The sequence below is a fragment of the Hibiscus syriacus genome, unplaced genomic scaffold, assembly GCF_006381635.1.
Source record: "Hibiscus syriacus cultivar Baekdansim isolate YM2019G1 unplaced genomic scaffold, ASM638163v2 tig00112343_pilon, whole genome shotgun sequence".
NCBI classification, from domain to species: Eukaryota; Viridiplantae; Streptophyta; class Magnoliopsida; order Malvales; family Malvaceae; genus Hibiscus; species Hibiscus syriacus.
In genome coordinates, this window is record NW_024063306.1 from 820,027 (window position 1) to 838,306 (window position 18,280).

At 33.4% G+C, this 18,280-nt stretch overlaps 2 protein-coding genes and 1 pseudogene across 2 annotated transcripts; all 3 read left to right on the plus strand.

Annotated features, from left to right (window-relative positions):
• The first annotated feature begins 3,591 nt into the window (after positions 1-3,591).
• On the plus strand, positions 3,592-4,603 carry LOC120178046 (expansin-like A1). Its single transcript, XM_039184004.1, has 3 exons — positions 3,592-3,703; positions 3,813-3,922; positions 4,018-4,603. Exons 1-3 carry the CDS (start codon positions 3,592-3,594, stop codon positions 4,573-4,575), a joined length of 780 nt encoding a protein of 259 aa, XP_039039935.1. The 3' UTR covers positions 4,576-4,603.
• Positions 4,604-5,427: 824 nt separating this feature from the next.
• LOC120178047 lies at positions 5,428-7,835 on the plus strand (annotated as a pseudogene).
• Positions 7,836-14,688: 6,853 nt separating this feature from the next.
• LOC120177918 (NAC domain-containing protein 6-like) lies at positions 14,689-16,279 on the plus strand. Its single transcript, XM_039183906.1, has 3 exons — positions 14,689-14,921; positions 15,014-15,282; positions 15,732-16,279. The coding sequence occupies exons 1-3, from the start codon at positions 14,738-14,740 to the stop codon at positions 16,125-16,127; spliced, it is 849 nt and encodes a 282-aa protein (XP_039039837.1). The 5' UTR covers positions 14,689-14,737; the 3' UTR covers positions 16,128-16,279.
• Positions 16,280-18,280: the final 2,001 nt, after the last annotated feature.

The following is an 18,280-nucleotide window of genomic DNA, read 5'->3' on the forward strand; positions in this document are numbered from 1 at the left end:
AAAGTTACTTCAAAGCTTGTACAGTCCACGCATCATAGTCAATTGGCTATCTTAGCAAAGTTTCGAGCATTTTAACTGTTATTTCTTCTTCGTTTTGAATATACTCGATCAGTATCAATATTCTTTACTTGAAACAAGGTACATAGACAAATGTTGTTAGATCTAATTAGTTTAAATATATTGCAATGGCTTTACAAAAAGTAAACATTCAAGGATCAAGAAGTAAACATTCAAGGATCAAGAAGGCTTTACAAAATCAGGGGAGAGTGGAAGTTTCTCAGTTTCACGTTACAACATAGAAAAATGATGCTTCTGTATTAAAAGGAAATGATCATAGCAAAACCGCATAAAGGCTACAAGCCAACAAGTATTCGTAATATAATCATATAATGGTACTGTGAAAATTTAATTAAGAATACATGAGTCAGAAATAAAGAGAACATTTACAAGCATTTATACTGAAAAATACATTTATATGAGAGAAAGTGAACAAAACAAAACCAACAATTAAAGAACAATAAACATGGAAAAAGCATGAACTAACTCCGCATTGCAATGAAGACAATCATATTTAAAATGAAGAAAGCAGTAATTCTGGTTTCACCAGTACAGACCAAAATAACATCATAACATAATAACAACAAATGAGTGAAACATTCCAGTGAAGCACAAGAAGTTATATTTTGATCAAGATGGAAATGACCAAATCAGATAATACATACAAGGATAAATATGTTTAAGCATTTTTTATATCAATGAAGTTGTGAATCACCAACGAAAGTTAAATATACAGTGAACTCTGCTATGAAACTAGCACATAACAAAAATTTCTTCTTTCTCCTTTGCAACTTGCTTTTTTTAATTAAACATATAGATTAGCACCTGGGAACTTTTTACTTCCGATTAAACTTTTTACAACCAAAAATTACACCGTAAAAGCAAACAACCGAATCCAAAATCCCAATTAAACAAACCGGGGCCAAACTTCACACATATAGCACAAACCACCCCAAAAAAACACAAATCGAACTCTCACCAATGCACCTAAAAAACAGACAACGATGCATCCCGGCCAAAACAGACTCGAAACTAGCTAGATCTAACCATTACCTCTCCTCTCAACAAGAAACTTTGGCATAAAAGTAGGAAACGACCCTGGGACAATTGAGTTAAGAACTAACAGGAACTAAAACGGACATGCACTGCACCGCACCCCTAACAGACAGTACCAGTTATATCCCGAAAATGCAACAATAAACTAACAAAAGTGTAAAGATCACACAAATTGTGATTACCTGAAGAGGTCCCGCAGCTGCCAGACTGAACGAATTCTTGTTAAACTGAATCATGAACCCATCAAGAGCGATCTGTGTGTTATTCTCAAACAGCAAGCTGTAAAATATTTGATCATCTTGTCGTGTTAACTGTGCACTGATTTGCAAACCTTGTCCAGTTGATGCTGGTAACAAAATAGGCAAAGGGGGCTGCAATCATAAAGGTAAAGAAAATATCATTTCACTTAAAAACTATATCAAAATCTTTTTCGAGCATTTGATCGAACAGAATAAAAGCAATCTCAATTCACTTAAACTCAAAAAAAAATTACGAATCCGACAGATTTAAGATACAATCCAAATAAGAAAAATTTAAAAAAATCAATAGAAGTGAAAAATACGAGTACCTTCACAGCCAGAGAAGTCTCCTCTTGGCCTTCAAGCTCTGAAAGAACCGCAATCAAATCCATCTTCAACAGCCTTAAAACATGGGTTTTAATAAATTTTTTAAGTTTATCTTCATCATCCTTAAATCTCTTTAAACCTAATATTACGAAAAGGGCTTCTTTCCCTATCAGCTTTTTACCTCTCCAAAGGGGACCTCTTGGTCTCCCATCATGATATTGCTTAAACCCTGAAATTGGTTTATGGATAACGGGTAGTAGAGGTGAAATTTGAGGTTTTAGAAGAAACAGAGATCTCGTTATGCCGTTTTTTGTGAGGTTCTGAAGGAGGATCGCCGTTAAAATTGGAAACTTTGATTTTAAAAAGGCGCGAGTTGCCATTAGAGCTTGAAGAATATGAGAACGTGAAGGGTTTAGGCGAAGTAAAATGCTCCCAAGTCCAAGCAAAAAGAAACGGTGCGTTCTGAAGTAAACAATCAAATTACGAGTCTATAGCGGCGTTTGGTATTAAAACGCCACAAAAGTACGTGTCTATAGCGGCGTTTGTGTAAAAATGTCACTAAAGTACGAGTCTATAGCGGCGTTTGGTATTAAAACGCCACAAAAGTACATGTCTATAGCGGCGTTTGTGTAAAAACGCCACTAAAATACTAGTTTATAGCGGCGTTTGTATAAAAACGCCACTACATTACGATTCTTTAGCGGCGTTTTTATACAAACGCCACTAAAGTATAGTATTTTGCGGCGTTTGTTCAAAAACGCCGCTACATCCGCCGCTAAAAACCATTTTTGCTGTAGTGAGCTGACTGGTTTGGGCGCAAGGTCCGACACTCAGTGGGCTAGTCGAGAGTGTGGTGTCCGATGCAGAGATTCCAGGGATCACATTCTCGGTAGACTAGAGGGGTGTGTGAGCTCCGAGATGCATAACCCTTAGCCGCACCATGATGTCTACCATAGAGTAGATTGTGAGTATACAAGTATACTCACTAAAGCAGTACATAACAGATCAGTAGACCAGATTGAAAAGCAATAAACTTGAATGTTTAAGCCTTTAGGTGAATTACAATTAGTATATTTTAGTCGTTAGTGTGGAGTTGAGCTAGTTAACTCAGCCTTCAGATGTTTCCGTGGGCAAGTTAGTAGATCAAGCAGTTGGGAAGCAGTAGATAAACCAAAGTTTAGATCAGTCCAATGCAGATCAGATGTATGTCTCAACGTTTTTATTGGACATGTATATTTGTAAGCGTTATTGTCCAATTGAGTCGTACATTCAGTCAAGTTGGACTGTTATATTTTTCAAGTGTAAATATTTTATTTTGGAGCTCCTCAATGAAAATATTTTTATTATATTTTAGTTTATTTTATGGTCGTTTTAAAACATGTAAGTTTAAAGTTGGTTAGTCACTTCGATGGTTCCGTGTAACACCTTAAATCGATCGACTGTGTGTCGTATCGGTGTAAGGTGTTACAGAGTCAAAGTCTCAACACTATAGGGGCTTCATTTTTAATTTCAAAAACATTTAGGGGCACTTTTAAGAGTCATATGTTCTGATAAAGTCAAATTAATCAAGTTTTGGCATCAAAACTTGGGTCAACGGATTCTGACGTGGGCACACCATTTGTGCTTTTATCCAGCTGCCTGAAACTTGACGCAGAAACAGTCCGTGGTTGCTAACATGTTCAAAGTTTCCATTAAAATTTATAGCAATGAATCTGGGATTTGACTATAACAACCAAATACTGACATAGCCGGAAGTTGTTCCTGTCGAAATATTCATGTCGACTCCATCATATTCTCAATCCATGGGTTTCCAATGCTTAACAGTTGTCCATACTAATCTTCATGTATAAATAAACCCTATCTCTAAGCTAAATTCCCTTAACATTTCTCAACTCAACAAAACAGTAAAAAAATGGCTCACTTTGTTTGGTTGCTTTTCCTTCTCGTTTCTTTTGCCACGGCTTGTGATCGATGCGTGCATCAATCCAAGGCTACATTTGTCTCCTCGGTCGAGGCACTCTCATGTAATTACCTTTCCTGGTTCAATCTTCATTAATAATACCCAGCAGATAATAGTTTTCAGAAATATTTGGCGGGTAACAGTTGTTTTATGGGTTTGATATATATGTGCAGCCGGAGCTTGTGGATATGGATCCTTGGCACTAAGCCTCGGCAATGGATTCCTCGCAGGTAGTGGTTCTCCCCTCTTCAAAAACGGAGCTGGTTGTGGTGCCTGCTTTCAGGTTTGTATTGTAGGTTTGATTTTCATTGTTTCTTGATTGTTATTATAGTGTAAAATATCAGAGTTTTGAATGCTTTTAACATGGTTTTTTTGCAGATAAGATGTAAGAATCCATACCTGTGCAACGGTAAAGGGACAAAGGTGACACTAACTGATCGCAATTACGATAACCGAACCGACTTTGTTCTTAGCAGCAAGGCTTTCATGGCCATGGCTAACAAGGGCAAGGCTCAAGACATTCTGAAAGCTGGTATCGTGGACGTCGAATACAAAAGGATACCTTGTGAATACAAAAACCAGAACTTAGCAGTTAGGGTCGAAGAATCAAGCCAGAAACCATATTACCTGCAACTTAAACTGCTGTACCAAGGTGGTCAGACAGAGGTTGTAGCCATTTATGTAGCTCGGGTCGGGTCTTCTTCGAGCTGGAGCTCCATGAATAGGAACTATGGGGCAGTTTGGGATTCAAGCAGGTTCCCCAATGGCGCACTGCAATTCAGATTCAAGGTCATTTCTGGGTATGGAAAGAGGTGGATTTGGGCAAAGTATGTGCTTCCAGCTGACTGGAAAAATGGAGTTGTTTATGATACTGGAGTTCAAATCACTGACATTGCACAGGAGAATTGCTCTCCTTGTGATTATGGGACTTGGTGATTAAAAAGATGAAGATGAAAGAAAAGAATCACCTTCTTATGGATGGTTTGTATAATATCTAAATAATTGCATGCCTTGCGCTATGGGTATGCTATAAATATTTGTATCCATGATTCGTAATAAATTCTTAATAAAATAATCTAAATGTTTAATGCATTTGTTCATGCGTGTAGATCATCTCAAATTTTGTGGTGATAGTGTATGCCACATGTGCTAGACATTAATTTTTTTTTATGGGATATTTTAATCGTTTTAGAAGTATAAGGATTAAAACGCATTATACATTATAGTACAGGGACCTATAGAGAAATTATACCGTTTCAGATAAAAGCATGTTGGGGAAACTATATCATAAAACTACATCTATAATACTTACATGCAAGTGGAATGGACCATTAAAATCTATAATACTTATTTATAGTTTCGACAAAATTTAAGGAACAATTTTATTCTTACAATTAAAATCAATAATATTATTTGTCGTTTTTAATTTTATTTATATGACGATTCATTTGAAAATGATATCGTGACAGAGAAATTTAATTGATTTTTCGATAAATTTATAAGTGTATTAACATCATGAACCATTATATTAATATTGAAAATTATTATTACGTAACAATCAACGTACTTTCTACCGATTAAAGAATAATATTGATAAAGTTATAGATTTAAGATTTAAAAAAAATCATGTGACGTAATTTGAAGCCATCATGTGTCATAGAAAAAATAAGAAGAAAAACATTAAAAATTCGTTGTATTTACACCTAATGGGAGAAAAAAAATTCTCCGGATGGTTAATTTTCAAGGTTCAAAATCAAGGGTGGTTGTTCACCAAGTCCTTAATGCAATTACGATAACCGAACCGACTTTGTTCTTAGCAACAAATCTTTCATGGCCATGCCTAACGAGGGCAAGGCTCAAGACATTCTGAAAGCTGGTATCGTGGACGTCGAATACAAAAGGATGCCTTGTGAATACAAAAACCAGAACTTAGCTGTTAGGGTCGAAGAATCAAGCCATAAACCATACTACCTGCAACTTAAACTGCTGTACCAAGGCAGTCAGACTGAGGATGTAGCCATTTATGTAGCTCGGGTCGGGTCTTCTTCGAGATGGAGCTCCATGAATAGGAACTATGGGGCAGTTTGGGATTCAAGCAGGTTCCCCAATGGTGCACTTTTCTGGGTATGGAAGGAGATGGTTAACTTAACAAATAATATATCCTAATACCCCTTCAAGATGGGACTGCATGGATATTAAGAATACACAGCTTGGTAATAAAATCACGATGCATGGGAGCCCAAAGAGTCTTTGTAAACACGTCAGCTAGCTGATCTGAAGAACGAACGTGGAAGAACTTCAAAAAACCAGTCTTGACCTTGTCGCGTAGAAAGTGGCAATCAACTTCAATGTGTTTAGTTCGTTCGTGAAAAACTTGGTTAGTTGCCAAATTAATTGCAGCTTGGTTATCACAATACAAACGTACAAAATCGATGAAGATATGAAAAGAGGACAGCAAAGAAGTAAGTCAAACCAGCTCACAAGTGGCTACTGCCATAGCCCAATATTCTGCTTCACAGGAATATCGACTAACAATGGCTTGCTTTTTTTATTTCCAAGAGACAAGGCTATCACAAAAAACACACACACACACAAAACCCTGATGTAGAACGTAGAGTATCCGAGAAAGAACCATAATATGAATCAACAAAAATACTCAACTGAATACTAGAGTGAACTGGAAAAAGCAATCCAAGCCCAGGCGACTATTTTATACAAACGAGAAGATGTTTCAAAGCTGTCGTGTGAGGTAGACGAGGAAAAGATACAAATTGGCTTAGCAAATGCACCATATGAACAATGTCAGGCTTGGTGTTAGTTAAGTAGAGAATTCGACTTATCAACCGGCAATATTCTTGAGAATCAGGCAATGGTTCTCCTTCATCAGCTTTCAACTTCAAGGAATGAACCGTGGGAGAATCAACTTGTTTCACACCCAAACATCCTGCATCCTCGAGCAACTGCAAAGCATACTTTCGCTGAGATAAAGAAATTCTAGATGCACTTCGAGCTACCTCAAACCCAAGAAAATAGTGTAAAGTGCCCAACTCCTTTAGCTTAAAATTTTGTTGTAGAAGACTTTGAATCCTATAGAGCAACTGCAAATATGTACCAGCAATTACAATGTGATCCACAAAAATCAAGAGAGCAACAAAAGCGTCACCAGATCCTTTAGTGAACAAGGAATGTTCAACAGGTGATTGTTGAAAACCAAGCTTGAGAACGACACTCGAAAAAGCATTGAACCACTGTTGGGATGCATGTTTGAGCCCGTAGATAGACTTGTGAAGTTTACAGACCATGTTGCCACCCTTGAGGTCAGGCCTGTACCCAAGAGGCGATTTCATGTAACCTCCTCATAGAGAACCCCATTTAGAAAAGCGGTGTTGACATCTGATTGGAGCAAATGCCACCCTCGTACTGCCACAAGAGCAAGCAACATCCTAAAAGAAGTTATTTTAGCAACGGGCGAAAACATATCCATGTAATCAATCCCTTCAACCTGCGTAAAACCCTTGGCGACTAGTCGGCTTTATAACGATCAATCAATTCTTTGCCGTTGTAGTGTGATAAAGCAAGCTGACAATAATATCTTTGGAAACTGAATTCAGAATCCAAGAGTTCACCAAATTATTGGCTTGAGTCCAAGCATTCAACAGATCTACCATGGACGGATCAGGAGTTGCAATGGAACCATCAACAAATCCGAGTTTGTTCTTGGCAGAGATAACAAGCACCATCGAACGTTTCCAGCTATGGAAGTTGTCGTTGGATAGCAGTTGAGTTACCAAAACAACACCGGGATTATCAGATGCAAATAATAGGGATTACTCCCCTTGTCGAAGCTATCACTCAACGAAGTAGCCATGATGAAGCTTGAAAAAGAGACAAAACTTCTGATACCATATAAGAATCAAGAAAGCAATGAAAGAATGAAATTCTCATCTTTCATTTATGAAAAGTGATATACCAAGCTATTTATATACAAGCACTATGAGCTAACAACTATCAAAGCTAACAGGAAAAACAAACAAACAGTTAACCTAACAAACATATAATTAAATTAACAAATAATATGTCCTAATATGATACTGGAGTTCAAATCACTGACATTGCACAGGAGAATTGCTCTCCTTGTGATTATGGGACTTGGTGATTAAAAAGATGAAGATGAAAGAAAAGAATCACCTTCTTATGCATGGTTTGAATAATATCTAAATAATTGCATGCCTTGCGCTATGGGTATGCTATAAATATTTGTAATAAATTCTTAATAAAATAATCTAAATGTTCAATGCATTTGTTTATGCGTTGAGATCATCTCAAATTTTGTGGTGATAGTGTATGCCACATGTGCTAGACATTAATTTTTTATGGGATATTTTAATCGTTTTAGAAGTATAAGGATTAAAACGCATTATACATTATAGTACAGGGACCTATAAAGAAATTATACCATTTCAGATAAAATCATGTTAGGGAAACTATATAGGGATGGGCATTGTACCCGAACCCGACGGGTTCCGATCGAGTCAGATTTTTTTTTAAAAAAATTCGGATTCAGGTCGGGTCGGTCGGATTTTTTTAAATATGATATTCGGGTCGGGCCGGGTTTAGGGTGAAAAATACCCGACCCAACCTGACCTGAAAAAATATATAATTTTATCTTATATATTTAAGAATAATTATAATAATACCCTTCTATATATATTTTTTTCAATTAAGTCACTATTTTTATTGAGTAAAAATAATATTTTTATTATTATTTCAGGCTGGGTCGGGTTGAGTCAGGTTTCTAAATTATATGTCGGGTCGGGTCGGGTGAAATTTTATTTTGGTCGGGTCGGGTCTCGGGTGGAAGATTTTTTTATTGGGTAGGGTCAGATGGACTAAAAACATGACCCGACCCATGCTCATCCCTAAAACTATATCATAAAACTATGTCTTTATTGGTAGCAACCGATTTAAACAAGGGACTTGGCCTTTATATAGAGCAAAGAATATGAAACAAATTAAAAATAACAAATTTTACTACTAATTAGTAATTATCACAATAATACTTAGATGCAAGTGGAATGGACCATTAAAATCAATAATACTTATTTATAGTTTCGACAAAGTTTAAGGATCAATTTTATTCTTACAATTAAAATCAATAATATTATTTGTCGTTTTTAATTTTATTCATATGACGATTCATTTGAAAATGATATCGTGACAGAGAAATTTTATTGTTTTTTCGATAAATTTATAAGTGTATTAATGTCATGAACCATTACGTTAATATTGTAAATTATTATACATAACAATCAACGTACGTACGTTCTACCGATTAAAGAATAATATTGATACAAGTTATGAATTTAAGAGTTAAAAAAAATCATGTGAGTTAATTTGAAGTCATCATATGCCATAGAAAAACAAGAATAAAAACATTAAAAATTCGTTGTATTTACACCTAATGGAAGAAAAAAAAAATCTCCTAACGGTCAATTTTCAAGGTTCAAAATCAAGGGTCGTTGTTCACCAAGTCCTTAATGCAAAGACCGACTAAGTTAATTTCATAATTATGGTCGACTCCAATATTCAAAAGATTATTCTACGTGGAAATATGCATCGCAATTATGGTTTGATATATATGAATGTGATATTGGTTTATATAATTAGAAATAGTCGCTCTCCGAATTACGATACGACTTTAATGGTAAAAAGAATTTTTTTTTTGTAGTTCTGTTTATAAGATGTGTGCAATGTTAATAGGTTAAGATTCTGATATTAGATTTTATCATATCTCACTCAACATATTAACATTCAGTTCAGACGACCGTCAAATTTTAGCAGAAAAGAACGAGTTTGAAACATATGAAAAATCAAATGATCATGTTGTAACTATAGTCGGGATCATTTATGTACTTTACCCTAAAAATTATTATTCGATATATCGATTATAAACTTCTAAAAACAACCATAATCTATTATTATGTGTAATAAATATTGATTGAAAATATACGACGACAGTTTAAAAGCATTGGTAAAGAAAAATGAAACCGTGTTGTGTACTAATCAGATTCGATCTTTCCCCAGTGACAGCAAGCCAATTCTGGGAAATTGCAGGAAAGCTACCTTCATTGCTTCCACCATTTTTTATGTTTAATAATTAGCTTTCTGTTTTGATTTTATGAAAATTGAAAAGTTAATTATTATACTTTAATTTGTTAATTGTATGTTAGAATTTGGAAAAAATAACATTTTAGGTAGCGTCCAATATTAACATTTCCGGTAGAAAAAATAATGTTTTAGGTAGCGTTTTTTCGGAAATGTTAAACATTTTAAGTAGCGCCCAATATTAACATTTCCAGTAGAAAAATAATGTTTTAGGTAGCGTTTTACCGAAAATGTTAAAAAATATATTAACATTTCCGGTAACGTCTTTCCTTAACCATATATTAAAGTTGACGTACCTTAAACATCCCCACTAACTTTTTTTAAGCAATTTCTTGTTACCGTATTAGCAAAAAAAAAATAGAAAAACGATGTTAATCATTAATATGATTTAATTCGAAAGATATTGTACAAAAAAAACAAGAATAAGAAAAAAAACATGACAACGACATGCTACGAAATAGTAATTAAATTTGTAACAAGTAGTGGTATATTTGAGACAATTTATGCTAAGAACGCGGGGTGCTTCTTTTCTATTTTTAATTGACATCTTGAAAAAAATGGTAAAGTAGACAAATGATCTCCGACTATAGGTTATTGATTTATTAAGTCCATCGATTATTAAAAGTTATTAAATGATCATCCGACTATAGAATGTTACTTTAATGACTCTCTCGACTACTAAAAGTTACAAATCATCTGACTATTCATTAGGTTTTAAACTCGTCATTTTCTGGTAAAAAGTTAATGGTATTCTGAGCTGAACGTTAACCTGCTAACTGTAATATGATAAAATATGATCCTAGAATCTCAAACGACTATTATATCTTAGTCATCATGTTAATGTTCAACTTAGGCAACTGCCAATTTTTAATGAAAAATAACAATTTTGGAACACAATGAATAGTTAGATGACTATTTTATAATTTCTAATAGTTGGGGGACTTAATAAAGCAATAGACTATAGTCAGAGAACCATTTTATAACTTTTAATAGTCCCTCAATAAAGCAATACTTTATAGTTGAATGACTATTTACGTACTTTACCCCAAAAAAAAAGACAAATTACAAATATGAAAGTCTTTATTTATATAAGATTTAATTACATAGAATGTACCTAAATAATGATATTTATTTTAAATAAATTTTTAAAGTTAAAATATTTTATATTAACCCTTAAATTTTGATCTTATTTTAAATTAGTCTATAAATTTTAAAGTATTATATTTTAATTTTCAAACTATCAATATTATTTCATTTCAACATTCTATAAAAATGTTTTTAGTTCTATTAATTTTTGAAGGTCATGTAATTGAATATTTGGTTTTCTAAAAAAAATTAATTTTGAAAGATTAATCTATTTTCGAAGTTCTTAATTATTTTAGAAGGTCACATATTCAGTTCAGATGAGCTTCAAAAAAAGATTAAATTTTTTTAAATATTCAAATTAATAATACACTAAGGAATAATCAAAATAGAATGATGTTAATAATTTAGAATTGATATAAAATATTTTAAAAAATTAAAATATAGTTTGAAATAAAATAAAATTTGAAGAATGATATAAAAACATATTAAAATTTTAGAATGTAAATTTTAAAATTAATTTAGAGTATGAGTCATTATGGGGCATCATATTTTATAAAAAGAAATTGATTGACCCACCACTAATTACTTTCCTACTAAGAAGCACTACATTTAATTAATTGATTAATTGTGATATTGGTTTGTTTATTAGTTTCCCACAAGCATCTTTAAGAAATAATCCCATTTTAATATGGGTAAACTACGAATTTATCACTGAACGTTATAAGTTTTTAATTTACTCACCGACTTGATACATTGAGTTTTTTTGTCACTGAACTTTACTCTCTCTTTCTATCCTATTTTAGTCACACAGTCGTTAAATAGTTAACGGCGTTAAAAACGATGTTGTTTTATAAAAACAAAAGTTTCACCAAAAAGATATCGTTTTATATCTATATAACATCTCATTTTAACGCCGTTAACTATTTAACGGCCGAGTGACAAAAAAATTTAATGTATTAAGTTTAGTGAGAAAATTAAAAGGATTTAAAGTATAACGAGTGAAAATCGAGGAAAGAGTAAAGTACAATTGTCAAATTTGTAATATACCCTTTTTGATATTGAGTGGAGTCGTCGAGTCAACAGTTTAGTAGTGCTTCAAGTAACATGTTCACACACATGTTATCTGGTTCCGTATTATATAATATATCAATCTCCGAAATTACGGCTTGACCACTTCAAATTTCTTTTGAGATCTATTTTGGAAAAAAAAAATAAGACTTCCTTTAACAAGTGACTTTCTCTCTCTCTCTCTATATATATATTTTATTAAATGAAATACGATCTAATTGAAAAATATAGAGATGTATTATTACAATCATCCTTAATTATAGGTAAGATTTTATAATTTTTTTAAAAAGTCAGACTCGTTTTAAAAAAATCAGATCCTATAAGGTCATATCGAAATTAATTACATTCATATTGCATGCCTATCCTTGAGTCTAATTCTATATTAATATAAAGTTGGATCGAGCCAAGTTTTTGGCCCATTCGATCCAAGTATAACACTCTTGCCCGTCACTTGACTCGATCTAGGTTTAAGGAAATTCCATTTGACCCAAGACCGAATTCGATTTTTGAGGTGAAGATTTATGCCCGACAAAAATATATATTCATCTATATAATTCTAATTTTTATTAGGTAAAATAAGGACGAGATTGAAATATATAGAGATAAAGCTAAGTAATTTAGCAATTATTCCTAAATATATAAATATCAACTATATAATTATTTTCGGGTTATATATTTTTTACCTTAAACTCGAATCTAATAGTTTTATCATTCCAAAAAAATGATTCAATCAAAACCCAAGAATTTCTTTTAAAAAAGATTTTATTTATATATACCGGACATGATCCAATTCCAGTGTAAAACTCTTTTAGTTTTACACTTTTTTAAGATTATTAGATTAGAAGAATTAACGGCTGAGATTAACAGTAGAAAATGTAAAGATATTCTCTAAAAAAGTTTTACACGGTATAAATAAATATATATATATATATTAAGGTGCGTAAGAAAAAAGTTTTACACGGTATAAGTGAGATTAACAAATAATAGTAACCTATGAGACCAATTCAAAGAAAGCTAAATCACAAAAGTTTGGAACGACTAGATGGCTCATCTACTATCTCTTGGCTCAGTCGTTCAAAGATCAAACTATGTGCATGGCACAAGATTTTCTCGGAAAACAAATATTGCTTGCTAGCAATCCCCAGGAATTTCCCAGCAAAAGCTAGCTGTAAAGGAGTCAAGCGAAGAAAACAACCACGTCTACCCTTCTCACTGGTGACTTTATTGTGCTATAAGCGCGTGGGTTCCACCATTCAAGAACGATGACTTCACAGTATCAGTCCCCTCATTTCTTACACAGGCTTCTGTTTCTAGGTTTTGTTGGCTGAAATTACGTAAAAGGTACATGTATTATTTAATTGGCAAGATTAAACCTCGATGTTTGTTTAAATAATCAGTTTGATTCTTAATTTTTTTAACTCGTTAACATTTTAATTTTTGATCAAAATAATTCATCTCAGATAAAAATCATTAATTGTCTAATGATCAGTGTATATTACTAACATGATATCTTTTTATGTGCTTAATTCATAATATGTCAAATGTCATTCGTTATAATGATATGGTATGTGCCACATCACTCAAAGTAATAACATGTAGGAATGAAAATTTAACTTGAATATGACCGGTTCGGCCCGATTCAATAGTGTCATATTTTTTAAAAAAAAAATTGGGTTCGGGTCAATTTTTTAAGGGGCAAGGTTGAGTCGGGTTCAGGTGGAGGGTGAAAAAACTTTGACCGACCCGACCTGAGGATAATATTGTAATTTTCTTAAAAAATTTATTATTACTTTTAATTAAATCCTTATTTTATATCGGCTCGGTTCGGATTTATACTCTAAAAATTTGGGTCGGGTCAGAGTAGAGTAGATGATATATATTTATCGGGTCGGGTGGATGATATAAAATTTTAGGGTCGGGTGGATGATACATATTTTCGGGTCGGGTCAGGTTGATCAAAAACCCAACCCTAACCCAACCCATTGTCATCCATAAATAACATAACATTTGACATGTCACCCAAAGTGGATTATTTTGATTAAAAATATAAATGTTTGGGGTAAATTGCTTAAAAAAGGATTAGGAAACAAAATTATCATTTGAACAAAAGTTGGGTTGTTAATTTTATCATTAAAAAAAATTTCTTAAAAATTTATTATTACTTTTAATTAAATTCTTATTTTATACCGGGTCGGTTTAGATTTATACTCTAAAAATTTGGGTCGGGTCAGAGTCTAGTGGAAGATATATATTTATCGGATCGGGTGGACGATATAAAATTTTAGGGTCGGGTGGATGATACATATTTTCGGGTCGAGTCAGGTTGATCAAAAACCCAACCCTAACTCAACCCATTGTCATCCATAATAACATAACATGTGACATGTCACCCAAAGTGATCACATGGTATATACCGTGTCATCGATTAAACATATTTAAAAATGTCACGTCAATAACATATGTAGACCGTTAATTAACTAGTGATTCTCATCCGGCATGGATTATTTTGATTAAAAATATAAATGTTTGGGGGTAAATTGCTTAAAAAAGGATTAGGAAACAAAATTATCATTTGAACAAAAGTTGGGTTGTTAATTTTATCATTATACCTATTCGATTTCGATGATATCTTTTTTTATCACGAAACAAACTTGACTTGGTAAACGCTTCCAGTTTATAAACATTTATAAATAAGCAGATGCTTATGCACCAACCATTGTGTCCTTTGCATGCAGCAAACATTTCTCATATTTTCTGTCTTATATTCTATAGGATCACAATGAGCAGCCAATCCAGTATGGATGAAAACACCTCAAAGATCGAGCTTCCAGGCTTCCGGTTCCATCCGACAGAGGAAGAACTCCTCGAATTTTACCTCAGAAACATGATCTACGACAACAAGTTCCATCACGATGTGATCGGATTCCTCAACATCTACCGCCATGATCCCTGGGACTTGCCTGGTAAGTGAAAAAACACGTGCGTACGGTTTTGTTTCGTTGTTCGACAGAGATGGGAAGACGATTACATTGTTGTTTCTGTGTTCCGTTCGTAGGGTTGTCGAAGATCGGAGAGAGGGAATGGTATTTCTTCGTGCCACGAGATAGGAAGCATGGGAGCGGTGGGAGGCCTAACCGGACAACCGAGAACGGGTTCTGGAAAGCCACTGGCTCCGACCGGAAAATCGTGAGTCTGTCGGAGCCAAAGCGCTTCATCGGCCTGAAAAAGACTCTTGTTTTCTATAAAGGGAGAGCTCCACGAGGAAACAAGACCGATTGGGTGATGAACGAGTATCGTCTCCCGGACGGTTGCTCCTTGCCAAAGGTATAATAAATTTCAAAAGCCCATAAATTATAGGGACATGAGGCGTAATTATACCTACAAAACACATTGCCAAACTAAAAAGACTTGACTTTTGACTTCAATATTATTTTTTAAATAAAATCCATCACAATCTTTCTTAATGTGCACTAGTGATCAAGTTTGAAAAACTTTGATTTTAGGGTCAAAATTTGAAGAAAAAAACCCCAAAACTTCTAAAATAGTTATATAAACATAATTAATATTAACATTAAGAATGAGAAAATTTTAATCAACATTCAAAAAATTTCATATTACAAATATAATTAATCTTAATTAAGGAGACAAGAGTACAAAAGAATAAGAAAATTTCAGTATTAAAGCGAGGGGACCAAATTTAAAATTATACATTATTGTACATATAAAATAAATTTCCCAATTTATAAGTTTAAATACATTTTTTTACTATCCAGGATGTAGTTTTGTGCAAAGTATACAGGAAGGCAACTTCCTTGAAAGTTCTGGAACAAAGAGCAGCAATGGAGGAAGAGATGAAATCAACGAAGAACAGCAACACATCTCCATCGTCGTCTTCAATGGAAACAATTTCTTTCTGCAGACCAAAGGATGGTTTATTGCCATCAATTGTACCCCAAGTGTTCTTCAAGAAAGAAATGGAAGAAGAGAGAGCAGCAGAGAAGAAACCATCTTCTGCCGCATCTCTGCAATTTCCATTGGGTAGTGAGAGATTACCAGAGCTTCAACTGCCCAAAATGCTCAGTGACTGGACGCAGGATCAGTTCTGGGCTCAGTTCAACAGCCCCTTGTTTCAGAATCTCACAACTTATGCCAACATCTTGCATTTCTAGTCACGGTGATGAAAGGACTAATTGATTTAGACCCCCTTGATGTTGTGTAAATATGGCTTTAGGTCCCTGATATTATGTGTATCTTCCTCTTGTTTAGTTTGTTGTTGTAGCTTGAGACTAGGAGGATGAGTGTTTTTATAGCTTCAAGCTTTGGGAAGCATTTGCCGGTTCTGCTAATCAAAATCAATTTTTGTTTTGCATAAATGTTTACATCTGACTGATTTGTCTGATGTAACTTTTGGTGTTTTATTTTAATGGAAATTTGCAAATTTGATGCCAGGCAGAAAGACAACTTTACTTTGCCCAATCATAAAAAGTGGGAAATGTTTATCATGTGGTAGGTTATTATGGAGCAAAGAGGAGAGTATAAGTAGGGGTGTCCGAACGGTTAATCTGGTTTACCGTTTGAACCGAATTATCTAAATTTCATTAATCGATTTTTTAACCGTTAACCGAACTGAATTAAGTTTTGTTAAGTGATTGGTTAATCGAATTAACTGAAATTTATAAATGATATATTATATATTAAATATTTTTTATTTATTAAGTTAATTCGATAAAAGAAAACGAAGTTTAAACACCCCTAAAGCTAAATAATATATATATAATATTAAATATTTAATAATTTCGGTTAATTAATAGATTTCTAACCAAATTAACCAAAAATGAAGTTTAAAAAAAATATTAACCGTTAATCGATCGACTAATTAACCGACAGAAATTTCTATTCAACCGATTAATTCGATTTTAACCGAACTATGAACATCCCTACTTAATACTTTGTCATGATCCCAGACCATTGTGCCTCGATGTAAGCATAGCCACCCTATTGAGTAGTAGTGAATGAAATTGTTTGTGTCGATAGGATTAAGAGTAAAATTGTTTTCTTAATATAATCAGCTTGTATTATTAAAAAAGTGAAAATATTCAAATTTATAATAAGAATTTATAATTATCATAGTAAACTAAATATATAATTTGTATTTTTCTTATAACATTAAAACTAGTCATTTTAGATCATATAAAGACCATACATGCAAAAGGTTAAAAATCCAACAAAAATACTTGAACAAAAATATATAGGAACAAATCTGATTGTATCGACAAACGAATCACAAAATATAATTAAACTATTGAAAGACCACCGATAACTGCAAATCAGAGCCGAGCGTCGTGAGAAATTATCCACAAATGTAAAATCATGCATCCAAATTCAATCCAAAAGTCCATAGTATGGAAGATCAACAAGATTTCAAATAAGTAAAAAACGGACAAATGACTTAGAAAAAACTGAAAAATGTGCCACAAAAGCAAAATAAACTTGCAACACATACATAATTATTCTTATTAAAAAATAAAGAAAAAATAAAGAAAAAGAGAATCGACAGTCGACAATCAACATTAAAATCGATGTTGCCGTCTGCTAAAAAAACCGAAGAAGAAAAAGTTGATTTGATCTATGAAAAACGATACAAACTCAAAGGAAAAAAAAGGAAAACAAAGGAGAGAGCGGCTAGGGTTTAGAGGATATTGACGATGGTTTGCAGCAAAGAAAGAAGCTGAGAAAACTTTGGCTTTGGGAAAAAGTTTAAGAATCCAAATAATAGGAGATGAGCTACAGGTGGTGAATAAATTAGCATTACTAGAAATGAATTGAAGTTGGTCTGACCGGTGATAGTTGCATGAAGGGTGTGGATAGCAGCTCAGTAAAGTTAATCGTTTTGTCTCGTGAAGGATTCGGCACTGTGAAAAGTAGTTCCTTTTTTCCCTCAGGTTGTCCTATTATGTTTTTCAAGAAGAGTATTTGGAATCGATGAGTGAAGAAGCCACGAGGAGGAGTTGGCATGTTATCGTATTTGTCTTCGTTTCAACAAGTTCAGTCGGAAGTTTTGGTTACTTAGGTTCAAATTCCGGTTACAGCTCCATGGTGTAGCTACCTGTTGTGGGTTTTAAGGCATTTTAAAAAGTATCAAGATTGCATGAGGTTGTTTGTATTGTCATTTAGAAGATCCATATGGATTATACATAGCTGATGATTTTGAGATGGTTGAGTTTCCTTTACCGTGGGGTTTGCATTTAGGAATTGAAAATTTATTGATCCTTAGATGATGATTAATGAGCTTTGTCGTGTTTCTTTGATTTTCATAAAATTC

Bases quoted from the DNA above. Each gene is read 5' to 3' on its own strand.
- LOC120178046 (XM_039184004.1), top strand. From the start codon at position 3,592: ATGGCTCACTTTGTTTGGTTGCTTTTCCTTCTCGTTTCTTTTGCCACG. The intron at 3,704-3,812 runs GTAATTACCTTT...ATATATGTGCAG, and splicing joins CTCGGTCGAGGCACTCTCAT to CCGGAGCTTGTGGATATGGA. The intron at 3,923-4,017 runs GTTTGTATTGTA...GTTTTTTTGCAG, and splicing joins GTTGTGGTGCCTGCTTTCAG to ATAAGATGTAAGAATCCATA.
- LOC120177918 (XM_039183906.1), top strand. From the start codon at position 14,738: ATGAGCAGCCAATCCAGTATGGATGAAAACACCTCAAAGATCGAGCTT. The intron at 14,922-15,013 runs GTAAGTGAAAAA...TTCCGTTCGTAG, and splicing joins TGATCCCTGGGACTTGCCTG to GGTTGTCGAAGATCGGAGAG. The intron at 15,283-15,731 runs GTATAATAAATT...TTTACTATCCAG, and splicing joins ACGGTTGCTCCTTGCCAAAG to GATGTAGTTTTGTGCAAAGT.